The sequence below is a fragment of the Herpailurus yagouaroundi genome, unplaced genomic scaffold (genome assembly GCF_014898765.1).
Source record: "Herpailurus yagouaroundi ecotype Mexico unplaced genomic scaffold, PumYag 163, whole genome shotgun sequence".
Classification (NCBI taxonomy): domain Eukaryota; kingdom Metazoa; phylum Chordata; class Mammalia; order Carnivora; family Felidae; genus Herpailurus; species Herpailurus yagouaroundi.
The window spans coordinates 59,988,653-60,006,439 of NW_024412404.1; the positions used below are offsets into that span (position 1 = coordinate 59,988,653).

The 17,787-nt window shown below is 50.3% G+C and overlaps 1 protein-coding gene across 2 annotated transcripts in view; it reads right to left on the minus strand.

Moving 5' to 3' along the window:
* The window catches only part of CPXM2 (carboxypeptidase X, M14 family member 2), a 187,533-nt gene that overhangs the window by 128,987 nt on the left and 40,759 nt on the right, over positions 1-17,787 (minus strand). For both annotated transcript variants that reach the window (XM_040486695.1, XM_040486694.1), the window contains exon 2: positions 11,316-11,411. In XM_040486695.1, the coding sequence (XP_040342629.1) occupies positions 11,316-11,411 (96 nt within the window). The remainder of the gene's footprint in view (positions 1-11,315; positions 11,412-17,787) is intronic.

Consider the following 17,787-nt stretch of genomic DNA (forward strand, 5'->3'; position numbering starts at 1 on the left):
TTTAAAAAGACTTTCTCGCAACGTATTCAGGGTTATTTGACGTATCTCGTAAACTCACCAGTTGTACGGAAGCATCACAGACTTCAGGGAATTCTAGCTTAAATTTCTGCGACCTCTCCGAAACACATCCTAAAAACCTACAAAGGCTCTCCAAAGGAAAAATTCTCAACAATGCTTCGACCTAGTGCCAGATGTGCGAGAATATTCCCCACAGCTGAGTCAGACAGAGACAGCTGGGGGAAAACTGGAGACAACCAGAGGAGGGGCAGGAAACCCTTCATCCCCCTTGGTGCCTCTATTTTGAAGTTCAGGGTCTGCAGCAATTAGAAAACTGGACGCCACCTCTGAAGTTCAGATGTGGCTGAGGCGGTCAGGTGCTCACCGCTCCTCCCCAACCCCCATCAAGTTGCCACACTGTTCGGTTCGGAAACTTTCAGAAAACAACAGGACAGGAAGGAGGGACAGTTGTCACACAGAATGACAGTGTGGCACCAAGACGAGGACACTGATGACAGCATAGGATGGTCATTACAGTTCTCCCATGTGTCCCATCAGACCAAAGTGTCTAAGAACTGCAGCCAGGAAGAAGTCAGCGCCTCGGGGAAGCAAAATTATGTAGCTGATGAAGGGCTGCTTGAAGTGGAAACTGTACCGGGGGTTTGCGTGCTGACCGGGTCAACATCTATAGACCTAAGAAAGGGCTGCAACTGCCCCCCAGTGGAGGAAATCTGGCTGCATTTTGCCTCATTAAAAGACAGTAAAGAATAAACACTGATAGGCAGTCTACGAAGGACAAAATTCCACACAAAAGAACACGAGATATGTCACCCAAAAGACTCTGAGAAGGAAGGTGCCTCTTAAAGTGATTTCATGTAATAACCAGGAAAATATTTTCCCAGAAATTATTCATCCCAAGTATAGAAAAAAAATATTTAAATGAAGGCCAAATATCAAGAAAACTACAAACCCAAAGGCAGAATTAAAACCTGTAAGGAAAGACCTATTATTATTAAGTGGGGGTCTCTGCCGATGAAGTCAAGAAAAATAAGTAAAAAGTGTTAAGAGATGGAAAGAAAAAACAAAATTGTCATTATTGAGCATATATTGTGATTTTGCACCCCAATCCAAGTAAATACATAAATAGTTGTTTTGAATAAGAGTTTAGCAATGTCGCTGGATATAAATCATAGAAAACATTGACTGTCCTCCTGTATACTAGCAAGAAAGAGTGAGAAAACGGAAATTTAAAGCATCGTGAAATAGCAAATATCAAAGAATAAATCTTTTAAAGATGGGCAAGATCTGTTTATTGGGAGATATTTTAAAAGATTGAACAAGAGGGGAGATATACCATGTTCATGGATGGTAAGACATAATGTTTTCAATATGTTCATTCTCCCCAAATTGATTTATGACATCAATGCAACTGCCATCAAAATCCCCAAAGTTTTCAGAAAGGTATTTGAAGCACCTGACCAGGTGGTGTAAATGTGTGTGTGTGCACTCACACACATGCACGCACATGTGCACACGAGGAGTCAAGAATAACGAAAACTTTTAAAGGAGAACTAGGTCCTGCTGTACTGGGTATTAAGATTTGTTATAAAGCTATAGTAGTTAAGAGAGTAAGGTATTTCATGTGTGGGTAGAAAAATGAATTAATGATAAAGAACAGCAAGCCCGAAAACAAAACCATACATATATGGACTCTTAATCCCCGACAGACACTGCAAAACAGCAGGCAAACAATTATCACCCCACTTGCGTACTTCAAGGAAAAAAATAAAACTGAATTCTGACTTCATATCATAAACAAAATCCATTCCAGGGGTTTGAAGGCCTAACTGTGCAAAATCAAAAAGGAAAAAGGAAGCTTTAGAAGACACTATAAAATATCTTTATGCTTATGGAGTAAGAAGGGATTTCTAAAATAAGTCACAAATAGTAGCAACCAAAGGAAAACAAATTGGCATATTTGACTACATTACAATTAAGAACTTTCGTTCATTATGACCCCACAAGAATGAAAAGCAAGCCATAAACAGAGAATGTATTTGCCATCGACACCGTAAAATCTACTTAGAGTGGAAACATTTGTAAGAAAACAACTGAACAGAAATGTCACCAAAAAAAAAGATCCAAATGGCAAGTAAATACATGAAAAGATGCTGAACCTCATTAATAATTAGGAAATGTAGATGATATCACAATGAATCATCATTATACACCCACCAGATTGGCCACATATGAAAGTCTGATCATACAACAGTTGTTCGGAATGTGAAGTCTGGAGCTCACACAGTGTTGACCAGGAAGTCCGAATGGCATGCCCCCTGAGGGAAACAACTGAGCATTTGTTCAACAGGGAAGCTAAACCCAGCTATTCCAAAATGTATATATACTTGGAGAAACCTACGCCCACGGGTGCAAGAATTATGGAAAGAAAACCTATGCGCATGCGTGTACAAGAGTTTTCACGATGGCACTTTTCATAAAATATAGAATCGGGAAATAAATCAAATATCCATCAGCACTAAAATAGGATAAAAAAATTGTCATGTAGTGCTATGATGGAATCCTATATAGTGATGGAATGAATGAACAAAAGAAATATAGAACATTGATAGAAAATTACAAGATATGTGTGACTGAATACACACAGTATGATTCCATTTATGTGAATTTCAAAATTAGGCCAAACTAACTTATCCAGAGATACAAACATAAGCAGTAAAACTATGAGGAAAATCTGTCAAAGCTGGAATAGAGGTCACCTCGACAGTGGAAGGGATAACGATGTGACAGGGAAGATTGACAATACTCTTACTTCTTGATTCAGGTGATGGTTACACAGGGATTAGCTTTACAAATGTTTGTTAAAAGAACATATATATGATATGTAGTTTTTCTGTATGTCTGGTTTATTTCAAAATAAAAGTAGGAAATATCCTGCATGAAGCAGTAAGAGTGAAATATTATCAGTGAAATAAAGTGAAAGCAGTAAGAGTGAAATACTATCAACAGAAAATCACATCAGTGATGTGGTAACAAATTTGTAAAAGTTTCAGAATGCAGGGGTGTCTGGGTGGCTCCTTCAGTCAAGCGTCTGACTCTTGATTTCAGCTCAGGTCCTGATCTCATGGTTCGTGGGACTGAGCCCACATGGGGCTCTGGGCTTACGGCACCCAGGGCGCTGCCTCTGCCTCTCCCTCGCTCACGCTCTCTCTCTCTCTCTCTCTCAAAAATAAATAAACTTAAAAAAAGAAAGCAAGAAAGAAAGTTAGGGGCGCCTGGGTGGCTCAGTCAGTTGAACACCCAACTTCAGTTCAAGTCATGATCTTGAAAGGGCGGGCCTACGCCGGCCGATTCCATCTTGTTCTGTGTTCTCCACCTTGAGTGACTATGTCCCCGACATGACCCCTTTTCCGGGAAAATCACAGAAACCTCAGATCGCGCCTCCTCCCCTTGAGTAACCTCCCGATCACCCGTTCAAACTTCCTGATCAAAACACGCCCAGCGACCTGCGTAACAGGACTCTGACCCTTCCCCAGCCAATCGGCCGAGGCCACGACCCTTCCCCAGCCAACTGGCTGCCCCTAGACCCCTATAAAACCTTTGTGCTTTTGAAACTCGCTCTCTCTCCCCGGTATCTCACCACTGCAGTCGGTGCAGGTAGGGGACTGAGCTCGAGCTAGCTCGAATAAAGGCTCTTTTGCTTTTGCATTGGACTCGCTCCCTGGTGGTCTTTGGGGATCACGAATTCTGGGCATAACAATCTTGTGGTTCGTGGGCTCGAGCCCCATGTTGGCGCCCGGCGCCTGCTTCGGATTCTGTGTCTCCTTCTCTCTCTGCCCCTCCCCCCTCTCAAAAATAAATAAACATTAAAAAAATTTTTTTAAGATTTCAGAATGCATATTGAAAGGACAAAAAAAAAAGAAACAGTAACATCAATTTTTTTTGTTGCTGGGGGGGTACTATAAATGAGACAAAATTCCTTATAAAACTTAAAATACTCTTACCATAATATCCAGTAATTGCGTTCCCCGGGATTTGCCCAAATGAGTTGAAAACATGGCCACACAAAAAACCTGCCCATGAATATTTATATCAGCTTTATTCATAATTGTCAAAACTTGGAAGCAACCACAATGTCCTTCGATGGAGAGTACATTGTGGGTAGTACAGCCAGACAATGGAATATTATTCGGTGATAAAAAGAAATGAGCTATCAAGCCTTGAAAAGACAGAGAGGAACTTTAAATGCGTATTACTAAGTGAAAGAAATGAGAAACGCTACATGCTCTATGATTCCCACTAGGTGACATTGTGGAGAAGGTAACACTCTGAAGACAGTCAAAAAAAAGATCAGTGGTTGCCAGGGGTTCAGGGGAGGGAGGGAGAAATAAGTCGCTGGAGTACCGGGGATTTTTAGGGCAGTGAAACCATTCTGTATGGTACTCTAACGGTAGCTACGCGTCGTTATACATTTGCCAAAACCCAGAGAATGTAAGACAAAGACAAAAACCGGAAGCCTTCATGTAACCTACGATCTTCGGTTAATAAGAACGTATCAATATTCCCAACACTTGCAACAAATGTATCACGGTAGGAAAGCAGAGGAGTGGAGATACAGAGGAACTCTCTGTACTCTCCCTTCATTTTTCTAAATCTAAAATCTAAAACCTCTCGAAAATAAATAAGCTGACAAATTAACAAAACATAAGCACACACGCTGCAAAAAGAAAATACGTCAATAGAGCGCTGATGTCTTCAAAATAAACCTTATCAAAATTACTACGAAAATAAAAACTCTGACAGATCAGTAACCATGAAAGGAAGCAGATTGATCAAAGAATTTCTTGGGTGGAAAACGCCTAGTTCAAAGCAATTTACTATCTCGTTCTTTCAAACGTTCGAGGAACAGATCATTCTATGTTCCTGTCCTGGTCCAGGCCTTTAAAACATGCGGCAAGGGCCCTCAGGGCCCACATCAATGACTGATACAAAGCTCACTCACTGGAACCTACTTGTCAGCCACTGTTGCAAGTGCTTTATTCAAGTGACCTTATTAGACATTTATCCCGATCCGATGGGGATGTCCAATTATTACCCCCATTTTGTATCTGAGGAAACTGAGGCACAGAGAAGTTAAATAACACACCCGAGAGCACACAGCTAATAAACGGTGGGCCGGGTTTTGAGTTCCACTCAGTGCGGTTCCTGAGTTCTTCACTACACTGCAACATATAAACGGAGGGTCTCTTGTCCTTCACATATAAGGAGGTTTTATAAATTCACACACACACGCGCACACACACACACACACACACACACACACACACACAGACAAGAGTGGAGAGACAGACTCCAAATGCTGACTGCGGTTGTCTCTGGAAGATAAGACTGTGGATTTGTTTTATTCTCGTCTTTGTTTTCTGCGTCTTTCAAAGTTTCTGCAAGGTGCGTCCACTCCTCACGTGGTCGACACGTTTCACAGGCCAGGAAAGAAATCTATTCTGGAAAAACTTGCACTTCACGTGGAATTAAATTTCTGTGTCTCTTCCTAAGTTTCAGGGGGTGACGTGGCAGATTCGGTTTTGTGCTAAGCCCATCCCAGAGCCAGAGGAGGGTCTCATCACAGAAGCATCGGCAGGATGGGAAGAAGACAGGCAGAAAGGTCACGCGAGCAAAATCCCGAGACGTGGGCTGGCCTCCGCTGCACAGGCTCAAAGGAGCTACAGTGTCTCCTCGGCAAGGTCACTAATGTGACCTTGGTGGCCCAGAACCGTACCCGGGGTCAGCTGGGTGACAGAAAGTGAGCGGAGCCCATGGTGCTCCCGACCACGTCAGAGCTCCGTCCCCCGACCCCTCGTCTGGAAGGAATTTCTCTGCCGGCAAGTCCACTGTGGCCCTGGTTCCAAACCAAGGCCTCCGCAGCCTGTGGCCCCAGGCTCACCATGGCCCACACGGCATTAACAGACACTCAGCTCACAGCGTACCGTGGGCAATGGCGAGCCCAGGACCCCTAACCCGACCCGGGGAAGGCCCTGCCACAAAACCACTGGGAGAACAAAATAAATCTCTCACGTTGCAAAGGAAGGCTGGGAAATCCTTACAAGACATGTTTCACTTCAGAGACTGAAGAATAACTTTCTTCTTTTTTAAGTTTACTTATTTTTGAGAGACAGAGAGAGAGCATAAGTGAGGGAGAGGCAGAGAGAGAGAGGGAGAGAGAGAGAATTCCAAGCAGGTTCCGCGCTGTGAGTCCAGAGCCTGATGCAGGGCTCGATCCCACGCACCGTGAGATCAGGACCTGAGCTGAAACCAAGAGTCGGACGTTTAACCGACTAAGCCACCCAGGTGCCGCAAGAGACTGAAAGAACTTTCTAGGCAAGTTTGAGACAGAGTTGAAAGTGGGGGGCTAGCAAAGTGTGGAGGCGTCCCAGATGCCCACATTCATCAGGTTTCCCGAGCAAGGTATGTCCGAGAGGGGTGCGACCCCATCCCAATCCTGGCCCCTGGCCGCCCCCCCTCGCTTCCAAGGGGTCTGAAATACAGACGTGACCGCGTATCACTGCCGGGACCACATCAGCCGCACCTCTTCCAGAATCGGGAGTCTCAGACTCACTCCCCTGCCCTCAACAGCTCTGCCAGATGTCTAGGGGAGACCAGAGCTGAGCCCCAGGGAGCGTCTGACCACACAACAATAGGGAAAGGCTCACAACAAGGGCTTGGATGAAAAACCAAACTGTGCCCACAGCAGTGAAACACTCTCATGTATCTCACACACACACACACACACACACACACACACACACACACACACACAGGGTAGGTCAATCCCCAAGCAAGGAACCTGCTTAAAGCCTCAAATCTCACCCAGCCCAGACATAAGGAAGCTCCCATTCACCGACATGCATCCCTTGGGGAAACCCATTCTACACCCACGATGGCGGGAAATCACATTCCTTTCCTACAGATCAAAGAACACTTCCTACGGAGGCTGGCTCAGCTGTCCTGGGTCACGAAGAATCCACTTGAACGCACACAGAATCCGCATTCTATAGCCCAGAACGCTAGTTCCAGCACGGGGCAGGGGCTCAGTAAACGAGTCCACCATTCATGTCGAGCACTGGGTGTATCCTGAGAAGAATCAGAGGATCCCGAGCTCTTAAGACTCATATCCTCACAGAAGAGAAGGACTGCCCGTAGGAGTCACTAGGATGCGACAGAGGAGGGGACTGGACCCTGAGGAGGAGGTCTAGGAAAATGAAAGAGAGGTGATCAGGGCAGGCTTCCTGGAGGCAGCATTTGCAGAAAACTGAAGTTCTAAGGCAGGGGTTGGCAAGCCTCAGCCCATGTGATGGCCAAATCCAGGCCACCACCTGTGTTTGTAGGGCCCAAGAGATAAGAATAGTTTTGTAGTTTTTAATGGTTACATTTTAAATGGTTATTTAAGTACATAACGTCCTCAATTTTGCCTCTTGGCCAACAAACCACATATTTACGGTCTGATCCTTTAAAAACGTCTGCCAACTCCTGTAACTGAGACACACGCACAAAACAAATCCCAGATAGCAAATAAAAGCCATCGCTAATGCTCGCCGAGGGCTTGCCATGTGCTCTGCGTGCGGCATCCTTCAGACGCTATTACATGGTCACGTAGCCCCATAAAGGGATGTCCTCCCCACTCCGCAGAGGAGGAAACTGAGTCACAGAGAAGTTAGGGCCTTGCCCAGAGTCGCACAGCCAGTGAGGGTAAAGCCTGATCCCAAGATGCCCTCTCCGTTACCAACTCAGACGCCTGTCCAGTTCCCTTGGGAGAAAACACATGACCCATGTTCTCAGCACACGACACGTGTAAGAAACAAGCCCGTGTCTGGCTGGGGTGAAAAAGGAGGCAGGGGCGCCTGGGGGGCTCAGTCAGTTAAGCGTCCGACTCGTGATTTGGGCTCAGGTCATGATCTTGCAGTTTGTGGGTTTGAACCTTGCACGGGGCTCTGAGCTGATGGTGCAGAGCCTGCTTGGGATTCTCTCTCTCTCTCCCTTTCTGCCTTCCCCCACTTGTGCGCTCGCTCTCTCTCAAAATAAGCAAATAAACTTAAAAAAAAAAAAAAAGGAGGCAGAGATCAGAAATGAGAGGCAAACAGAAATAAGTAAACTGTCTCAAGGCCTCAGCTCAGAACTGGCACCTTGGCACTCGCCTTATTCTATTCTTGCCGGACCCGGCAAGGCACACAGACCAGCCCAAAGGCAAGGGGCTCTCGCCTGCTGTGAAGGGAACGGAAAAGTCACATGACAACAGGGTGGACACAAGGAGAGCTGACGAACTAGACCAATGATGCAACCAACCGCATGGACCATCTCAGGACAGTATCTAAGATGCGCTTTGGAAACCTGCGCGAGCTGACAGTGCTCCTCAGTCACGTGTCCTCCAAGCCAGAGTCCCCAAGGGGAGAAGTCCGCATCTGACACAAGCCCTTGATGGCACCCGCTCACATAACGAGACGGGGCTGATGTCTGGACCACCCACACCTTGAAGATGAAGCGGGTGACATCTCCATCGGCCACCTTGGACACGATGCAGGTGACGTCTGTCCACCTGCCACCCGACCCCTTCATCCTGCCACCTGTCCAGCGAGATCTGGGGAGAGACGGAGAGGAGGCTGGGCACCGGGTTCTGAGAGTGCCCGGCTACGTATGTGAGGCCCCCCGTTCTGCCCAGCACCTCCCCCGGGGGCTCCTGCCTGACCCCAGGCCAGGGTTCCTAACTGCAGGGGTACCTGCCTCCGTGCACCACCTCCACGGCCAGGGCTTCTCTCTCCCTCCTATATTTGCACATCACGGCCCCCCACACGGCTCCTCTGCCCCCCCTGGGTTACCCCCAATGCCTCGATTTTGTTTTAACAGGAGGGCGATGTAAAGAAGTCCCACGCACCAAAATCCCCTGCAGCGCACTCAGTGAATCAGAGCCATGCCGGCTGTCCTGGAGACCAGGAACCCCAGCCCACGCAGACAGCGCTCTGAGGCCGAGGCCAGGGACACAACTCTGAGCGGGCTAGAGCACACGTGCACGTGTGTGCACGCACGTACACACATGTGTAAAGAAACGGGCCTTGAAAAATCTTCCTGCAAATGCCTCCCCAAATTTTAATAACTTCCAGCCCTGGGAATGAACAACTAAAACAATTTGAACCAACCCCCGTGCCAAAGCTAAAAGAAAAGGGAAAAAAAAAAAAAAAAGATCTAGACAAAATATTTTTTCTAATGTTTAAAGTACTCAAAAATGAACAAAATAGTAAAGGCCTCTGCGGCCCGCATCTGAGGGCAGCAAGAACCCAGCCCTGGAAGGCGTTAACCAACCCTGTGATCCTGAAGGGACAGCTGGCGTTTTGATCAGCCTGCTGGGGACACAGGGACGAAAGTCGTGCCCAAGGCCCGCCCGAGGTGGGCGTCCGATTACCACCCATTTCACTGCGACCCCCAAGGTCACAGGGTCCACCAGGAGGAAGAAGCAGAGACGCAGCCCCACATCACGCATCCTCGGCTCACCTTCCTGATACGTGGCCGGATTCTCACACAGAGTCGTGACCCTGAGGCTTCTCTTTCCAGGAAGCAACTTTATTCGTGCCGGCACCGCTCAGTTGGGTTCGCACCCGAAGAACTGAGCCCCGCACGCCACGTAGAGTAGTTTTTTTATACATTTTCTATTTCTTTGCCTCCCATTTATGGTAACACACAAACATGCAGTCTGATCAAGTGGTCTCAGGTTTACAAGGTCATGAGGGATCTTGTCACGTAGGCGCATAGTCAGGCTACCTTCACAGGGTTTTGTGTGTGTGTTTTTCTTTTCTCTCTTTTTTTTCTCTCCTTAGGGAGGAGACCCTACCACAGACTGATGGCAATGGCAACAGTGCGTGCCTGTCTGCTTTAAAATGGGAGAGAATTCCTACTTGTTAAGTGATTACAGAAGTTTGTTGAATTTCCGTTTGTATTTTAGGAGGCACTGTTGGTCATACCTATGATTTCTTAGATGGTAAGTTTTTGGTTAGAAACACAGCCCCAAACCATGACATTGCGCCTCAGGGAATTTGCAGCTCCCTTTATGACACCCGACTCTAATACACGTGGATGGGCTCACAGAGCAGCTGAAAACAGATCCTGCCTCCTTAAAGGCAAAGTTGTGAAACATTGTGTTTACTTAAGCGGCTGCGCTGCTCAGCAGAAAGTCTAGACTCAAAATCTTGGGTTCCAATCCCCGTTTTGCCACTTACAGGCTGCACAACCACAAGCAAATGACACACAGGGCGCCCGGGTGGCTCAGTCGGCTGAGTGTCCGACTTCGGCTCAGGTCACGATCTCGCAGTTTGTGAGTTCGAGCCCCGTGTCGGGCTCTGTGCGGACAGCTCGGAGCCTGGAGCTGCTCTGGATTCTGGGTCTCCCTCTCTCTCTGCCCCTCCCCCTGCTCGTGCTCTGTCTCCCTCTCTCTCTCTCAAAAAAATAAATAAAAACATTAAAAATAAAAAAATATATGGATAATGATAATGACGATACCAGTAATATCCACGGCACGCAGAGAGACATTGAGAGATACTGCACACGAGGCCCAGTGCCTGGCCTTAAGCTACTGAAAGTTGAAATGTTTAAGAAATGGTTGCTATTAACATTAGGAGAAGTGCAATCCTAGATACCAGAGCTTAGCGTCATAGAGATACAGTAACAGTGACCGTCACAGTCAATCACGGTAACAGCGAGCGCTAGTGGGCCAGACTTGACCCAGGAGTCTAGAGCCGATGTCTTCGGCCATCCTAAGGTAAGTAATTAAAAGACCAGTATTTTTGCAATGGAGTAGGACCCCAAGACTAGCATCACGTGGTTTGTAAATAGAGACTCTCTCTCTGAGTCCAGAGGCCCCTGCGTCTGGCTGGGAGATAAGAAACGTACACGCAATGTACACGGGCAGCTATGAGGTCCCACCAGAAAGGAAATGAGGTTGCCTTGCGAGGGGGCAAAGGGCGGGGGGGGGGGGGGGGGCGGACAAGGCAACCCACCCTGCAGAGATTCTGCAATGACTTCAGTTGAGTCAGTGGGGGAAATGCGGCTGTGAGTTTCTGTGCCCTGCAGGAGAGAGAGTGGCTCTGAATGTTTCCCCCCGCCCCCATACGATAATGGTAAAAGAGAGGCCGCAGAGGCCAGAGAGGCCCGCAGACAGCAGGCAGCCCCAGGCAGCCCCAGGGGAGTCTGCAGCTGGCAGCTGTTCCAAGGGACTCTGCCCGCCCTAGGCCGGTGGAGGCTCTCCCCAGGGCCTCGCTCACCCTCTCTGACTTCGTCACGGGCCACGGGGACGCTGTGATCATCACTGGCAGCCTTCTCAGAGCTCTTGGTTCTCACGCCTTTTCTGCTATTTTTACCTAAAAAGAAGGAGAGAGAGAAATGCCTTTACTTCCACACATGTCAGAGTCCTCCCAGGATGGTGAGAATTCAACCATCGTCGGCGGAGTAGCGCCCCCGCCCTCTGCCTCCCCCGTCCCCAGTGTTGGCACCCTGGACGCTGAGGGGCTTGTGGTCACAGCAGATGAAGTGGGTCGCTGTGAACACCCAGGGAAATTAACACTCCCCATAACAACAGTGCATACATGCAGGCCGTCCCTATTCGAAAACTGCAAAATACCCTGCGGTAGGACTTTGACCCTTGGGGGGGGGGGGGGCCAGGCGGGGACACCCCACCTAACTGATAAAACGGAGCCGGCAACTCGGGACTTCTGACCACAGCGCTAGGATTTCCCACCCGGTTGGGCTCCTCCTACCAGTTCTCTCCAAGGCCCTGGCTGGGGGAATGGGAGTGATGATGCTCCCACCAATTGGAAAGACTCCTTACCAGACTCTGGGAAGCCTGTCTGATCATTCCCCTGGTCCTTCCAGCTTCTGTCATGCTGTACTCCCTCTCTCTGCTCCTATAATACCAGCCTCCTTTCAGCCTTAAGTTCACGCGCTGGTCCTCCTCCTTGCATTGTTCTCTAATTAACTCCTGCTAATCTTGCACATCTCAGCTTTGGCACCTCCTCTTTTGGCTTTCCCGAACTCCCCAGCTAAATCAATGTCTCCTCAGATGGGCTCTGATAACACCTTTCTTAGGTAGAGTTGCCTCTAAGCGGAGCCTGATGCAGGGGTTCAGTTACACATGATATATCACGGGGGGGGGGGGGGGGGGGGGGGGGGGGGGGCGGGGTTCTAAAGGGAAAGGGGAAGGAGAAGAAGGACAGGGCAGAGGAAGGAGCTGAGTAAGGCCGAATTCTCTCTCAGCCAGAGGCGGATTCAGCCTGATCCCACGGGCAGCTCTGGAGCAGGAATGACACACAGAGCATTGTCCCCACCTTGAGACAAGAAGCCACCTTTTCTGCAGTTGGTTAGCTTGGCCACACATCAACCAACTAAAGAGTGACAGATCTACGTTTCCCACCTATATTCTGGAGAAGGGATCGGCTATGAGCCATCACAGCCAAGACCCCAGCAGCTGGGATACGGGTGTACCTACAGGAAAAGAGGGCCCGGGAGGAGTCCCGGAGTCCCCACTACCTGTGCTATGAAGCATCATCACATGCGTGTAACATATGTCAGTCTGTTCATGAGGGCAGGGACTGTGTCTCGTTCTGTTTACTGCCGTATCTCTGGAGTCTGGTACGTAACAAGCTGTGATGAATGAATGAATGAATGAACAAGCTAATGAGTCACTAAATGACAAACAGACGAGAATAAGAGGAAGGGCAGGTCTGCGGAGAAGGACGTTTATTTGGACTTTAAAAAGCAAGTTGAAAAATACCAAAAACATCTAGTGGACTTTGTGCCAATTAATGAATCATTTCGGACTGTTCTACAGTCACCACCATCCCCCCCCCAAAAAAAAGATACTCATCAAGAAAACCTTAAATCTTCAAAATTCAAAGGGCACACTGGGTCCAGCCAAAGTTGATGCGCTCTCCATCGTATTCTGGAGTGATGCCTGCTGGGAGTATCTTTCATTTTCCGTGAAAGTGCCCCCTCAGGTCAAGAAAGCCAAAGGGCCAAAATGTTCAGAAGAGAGCTGAGCCAGAGAACCTACGAGCATCTGACATCAGCCTGATGTCACCTCAGCATCTGCCCTCTTCTGTGGGGAGGAATGTCACGGCCAGTGACCTCCAAAGATGGCCCCCTCTGAAGGGCCTGACCAGGGGTCCATAAAGATCTTGGTTGTTCACAAAACCGGTGCCATAACTTTTACGAGTGTGGAGTCTTATTGGGCAGAAAGATAGGATATTAAGGACGAAAAAAGCTTTACAAAATATGTGAGGGAAAAGCCAAAGTTCTGGAAAAGAATGTTCCATCCCGACCCTCCCCCGAAGTCGGCCACTGGTTGCAAGCCTTCTCTCTCCCAGGACAACCTCTGTGGAGCCTCCATGCCACCATGGGGGCAAGCGCCAAAGAGTGGGGCCCGGTGACACCCCCAGCCTCACCTCCCGTGTGCTGCACTGATGCCCATGACACAAACGTGCTCACGCAGCTCAGGGGAGTCACCGGGGGCCCAGGTGCGGGGCAGATGTCTAAGCCCTGAGAGTTGGACTCCCCAGGGGGGATCGACATGTGGGGAACACAATCCCTGAGGAGGTGGCAAAGGGGCATAGATCACAGAAGCCCTGTCACCTCCTCTGGTTATCCGGTGACACAGTTCCAGCTTATCGTAGGCCTACGGCTCGGGCCCCAGCCCCGGGCAGCCGGGTTCTGCCGCTGCCCTGCCCCACAGTGACCCACCTCACTCTCTAGGCTCCGTGCCCTCATCGACAACACAAGGAGACACGGCACCTGTCTCAGTGGAACTTAGGGGAGGAGACAAACAACGTACATCAAGCGTTCAGGGCCGTGCCTGGCCTGCCGCAACCACCAAATAAAAGACAGCGTCTCTCTCTCCGTCACCGATGCCACCCCCCAGCTCCCCAGCCCCACTCGTCACGAAGCGCCACCCCAGCCGCTGAAGGATAACCGCTCACACGTGGAGCGTGAGTCACAACCTGGGAGGCACTTTCACGTGGATCGCCAACACTGGGTGTGGGCAAGGACCCAGAGAGGGCAGGAAGCTGACTGTGAATTACAGACGGGGACACTGAGGCACCGAAGCGGGAGAGAAGAGGCCCACCCACGGTCACTGACAGAGCCAGGAGGCGGGAGAGCCGGAGGCGGGCTCCAAGGTGAGGCCCTTCCCAGTCCCCTTCCTCTCTTCCAGCAAGAAAGGCAGCACGCGGTCGGCACAGAAGGAAGATGAAAGGATAGCGGAATAATGCGCAGAGAAAATCAACGACTCCATCTGGGCTGCGTGACAAAAGCGAATTCCTTAAAAGTAGCAAAATGAAGTGCGGACGAGGGCCACATGTTCTATTCTGGTCTATGGTGATAAACATCATGCTTCTTGGTTGATAGGAAACTATTTTTTCCCCACTCTATATACAAGGAGCTTCCAGTCGCAACCCCCCCCCTTCCAGAAACTGAAAAAAAATTCTTTGCTGCATATTTTGCATTCTCCCCAGGAAATTCCAGCCCAAGGGGGTCTGTGCTCTCTCTGGTGAAGGATTCAGCCTGGGGGCCCTAAGTTCCTCTCCTGCCTCTTGCTAAGGAACCCACGTGAGAGGAAAGGGCCTCGCCCAAGCGCACAACGGGTTCTTGGGAGCTCCCCCAAAATGCAGATGCTCAGGACAGACAGTAATTATGGCTCCACAACCACACACGTCCACTGAGAACCCTCACGCGTGGCAGCCGGGAAGACACGGCAGGTGAACATGTGTGCGGGTGTTCGCGGGCCTAGGGCCATGACGTGGGGAGGGAATTAGCCTGTGTCTCCTCCAGTTATGAGAAAGTCAAGCTCCCGGTAGAGACAGGAATCCGAGGACTGAGTAGATCCCGAAAGGCAGGATGAGTGATTGAATGAGACACCTGCCTCCGTGAATCGGGGACCTTGAAGGTCTGGGGTGGAGCTGGGAGGCACTTATCACAGCTAAGTACTTTTCACCAGGGCTAGACCCAAATCAACCAGTCAACCAATCAGTCAAAAGCTCTCCCCTCCCCGCTCTGCTGGGTATTCCCTGGGAAACTAGCAGGCCACTCTCCCCTCCTCTGGGCCAGCCTCTCGTGCAGGCTTGGTCCCCAGCAGGGCCTCAGGGGCGTGAGGGCCAGCCGCTCCCGACATCTACACAGGGGCAGACACCTTCCTGACCTGCAACCACATAAGAAGCCCTTTGCTTCGAAGGGCTTCCACCAGCGGAAAAGCAACAGATGGGGATGTGCCGGGCGCTGGGCAGGCCACCGCTGGTACTTGCCTGTCTCGGCTGGGTGCCATCTGGAAACAGCCTGAGACGCAGCCTTGGGTGCAGAAATATATCTGGGAGGTGACTTCATGGAGTTCAAGGGAAGAAAGACGCAGAGAAGGAAATACCAATAAACCTAGGCTGCCTTACTGAGCGAGACCCACCGGGACTCGGCCTGGCTGGGGACCCTGGGGGACCGGGTAGGAGGGGCCCCCATACCAAGTCTCCGGGGGCCGGGAGGCTGGAGGTTGACCCGCCACACCTCTGGAAGCATCCTGAGTCCTGTGTCACAGTGAGGAATCCGAGGCTTGGAGAAGCCACACGTGCCCCTGAGTGGCCGAACCAGATTTCGATCCCAGCCCTCTCTGAACTGCGAACTGCCAAACAACCCACACGTGCCTTCGCGTGATCGAGAATCCCATACAAATCTGTGACACTGGAGTCCTCAGTCAACATTCCGGAGGTGTTCTGTGCCCCTCCGACCATTCCGTGATGCCTGGATGAGGAGCCAACTAGGTGCCCATCAGTTCTGGGCACCAGCCATCCAAAGACACCCTAATTCCATGGGTTTCGTGATCCCAGAGTGGCACTATGGTGGCAGGGACCTCAAAAAGCCACAGAGGGCAGAGTCATTGCTGGAGATGCCAAGCCTGAGAGCCCAGGCTCCCCGGCCCCAGTGGGGACATCCAGAGGACATCCTCACCTCAACACCCAGCCTCAGAGGCCCTGGCTGTCCTTTCCCAGCACTGAAGGCATCATCTGCCATGAAATCCGGCAGCCTTGGACCCTTGAGGCGCACAGGGAACACAAGGGCTACTTTTTAAGAACCGTGGCATCTCACCCAGCCTCCCCCTAACATGGGAGTGTCTCCCCTTCGTCACCCACGCACAGACCCTGGCTTCTGGAAGCACGGGCACAGGCTGGGGGCTTGCCAGCATGACGAGTTGACTTTGGAAAGCATTCTGGAAAGAGAGGCGGTGTCTTAGAAAGCTGCTTGCTGGGGCACATCAAACGGCCTTCTTTATAAAGCATCCTTTCCCTCAGAATTTTAGAGGGAGCTTATCTGGACAAATGCTTCGGATGTCACCCTTCAAGTGAGTGTTTAACACCCTGACATAAAGAGCTCCTGCTACGCGTTCCTGCGTGCTGATGGCCCCGTGATTGCTTTTAAAATACACAGTGACGTGCTGACACGTTCTCCCGATCCCCACGCCCCAGCTCTGCCCAAGAGACGACGTGTCCAGCCGAAGGCCGAACACAGCAAGACGCGCTGAAGGGAGACGAGGCAAACCTCTGAAGCGAGGCCCCTTCCAACAACTGGCTTGCAGCACACAACAGAAGGGGCTTTGTTTACCACCACATATGCTCAAATAACGAGTCTTTGGTTATTTCCGCCCCCCACCCCCCGCCCCCGCGACGGGGGCACAACCCAGCACGGAACACAAACTCGCTGATTCCGGGCACAGACACACAAACGAACGTGGCTCGCGGCCCGCTCTGCAAATTCCACAGGCTCGGGACCGTGGGCCAGGACGGCGGGTGCCCACACCGAAAACAGCGGCGCCTTCTCGCCGGTCCCGGAAGAAAGCAACAAACAGGCCCACAAGCAGAAGCCCGAAAGGAACCCAAGGCCTCGGAGGGGGAAGAAACTACGTCTTCTTAGTGTCTGGTGTATCAGCCTGTTTGTTTCTCACTACCACTGGGGAGGGAAAAGGTGAGTGACGTCTATGAACTACGGTTGACTTTTCTAATTTTTTGTTAATGTTTCTCTATCGTTGAGACACAGAGAGACACCGGTCGTGAGCAGGGGAGGGGCAGAGGGAGAGGGAGATACAGAATCGGAGGCGGGCTCCAGGCTCTGAGCGGTCAGCACAGGGCCCGACGCGGGGCTCGAACTCACGGACCGCGAGATCATGACCTGAGCCGAAGTCGGACGCTTAACCGACTGAGCCACCCAGGCGCCCCTATGGTTTGCTTTTCTGTCCCATTTTATCTTCTACAAAAAGTATAGCCACAAACCCTTTGGAGATGACGTGCAAGGTAAGGACGTCCCAAATCCACACACGTGCCTAAAACGTGGTCCCCTATGGCGCCCCTCGTGCTGGGATCGTGGAAACTGGGCACCTAGACCTCCATCTCTGGACCCCAAAGCATTCCAACTGCAAGGATCTAGAAACTATTGAATGTGGCTCGAAACAGCCGAATAAATGGAATTAGAAAGAGGTGGGTAGGTCCCTACAAGAAAGAACACTCTAGCAGTCAGTACCATTCATCCAATGGACGAGGTAGGAAAAGCCCATCGGTGGAAGAGCGTGAGCGGACACCAGGCAGCCCAGCATAGGACTCTTGCGGCGAGCAAGAATTCACACGCACAACCACTGCACAACCCTGACGGTTTCCTCCAAGTTCTAGAATTCTGGGATTAACCGATATTCGCCACGAGGACCTCAGACACTGC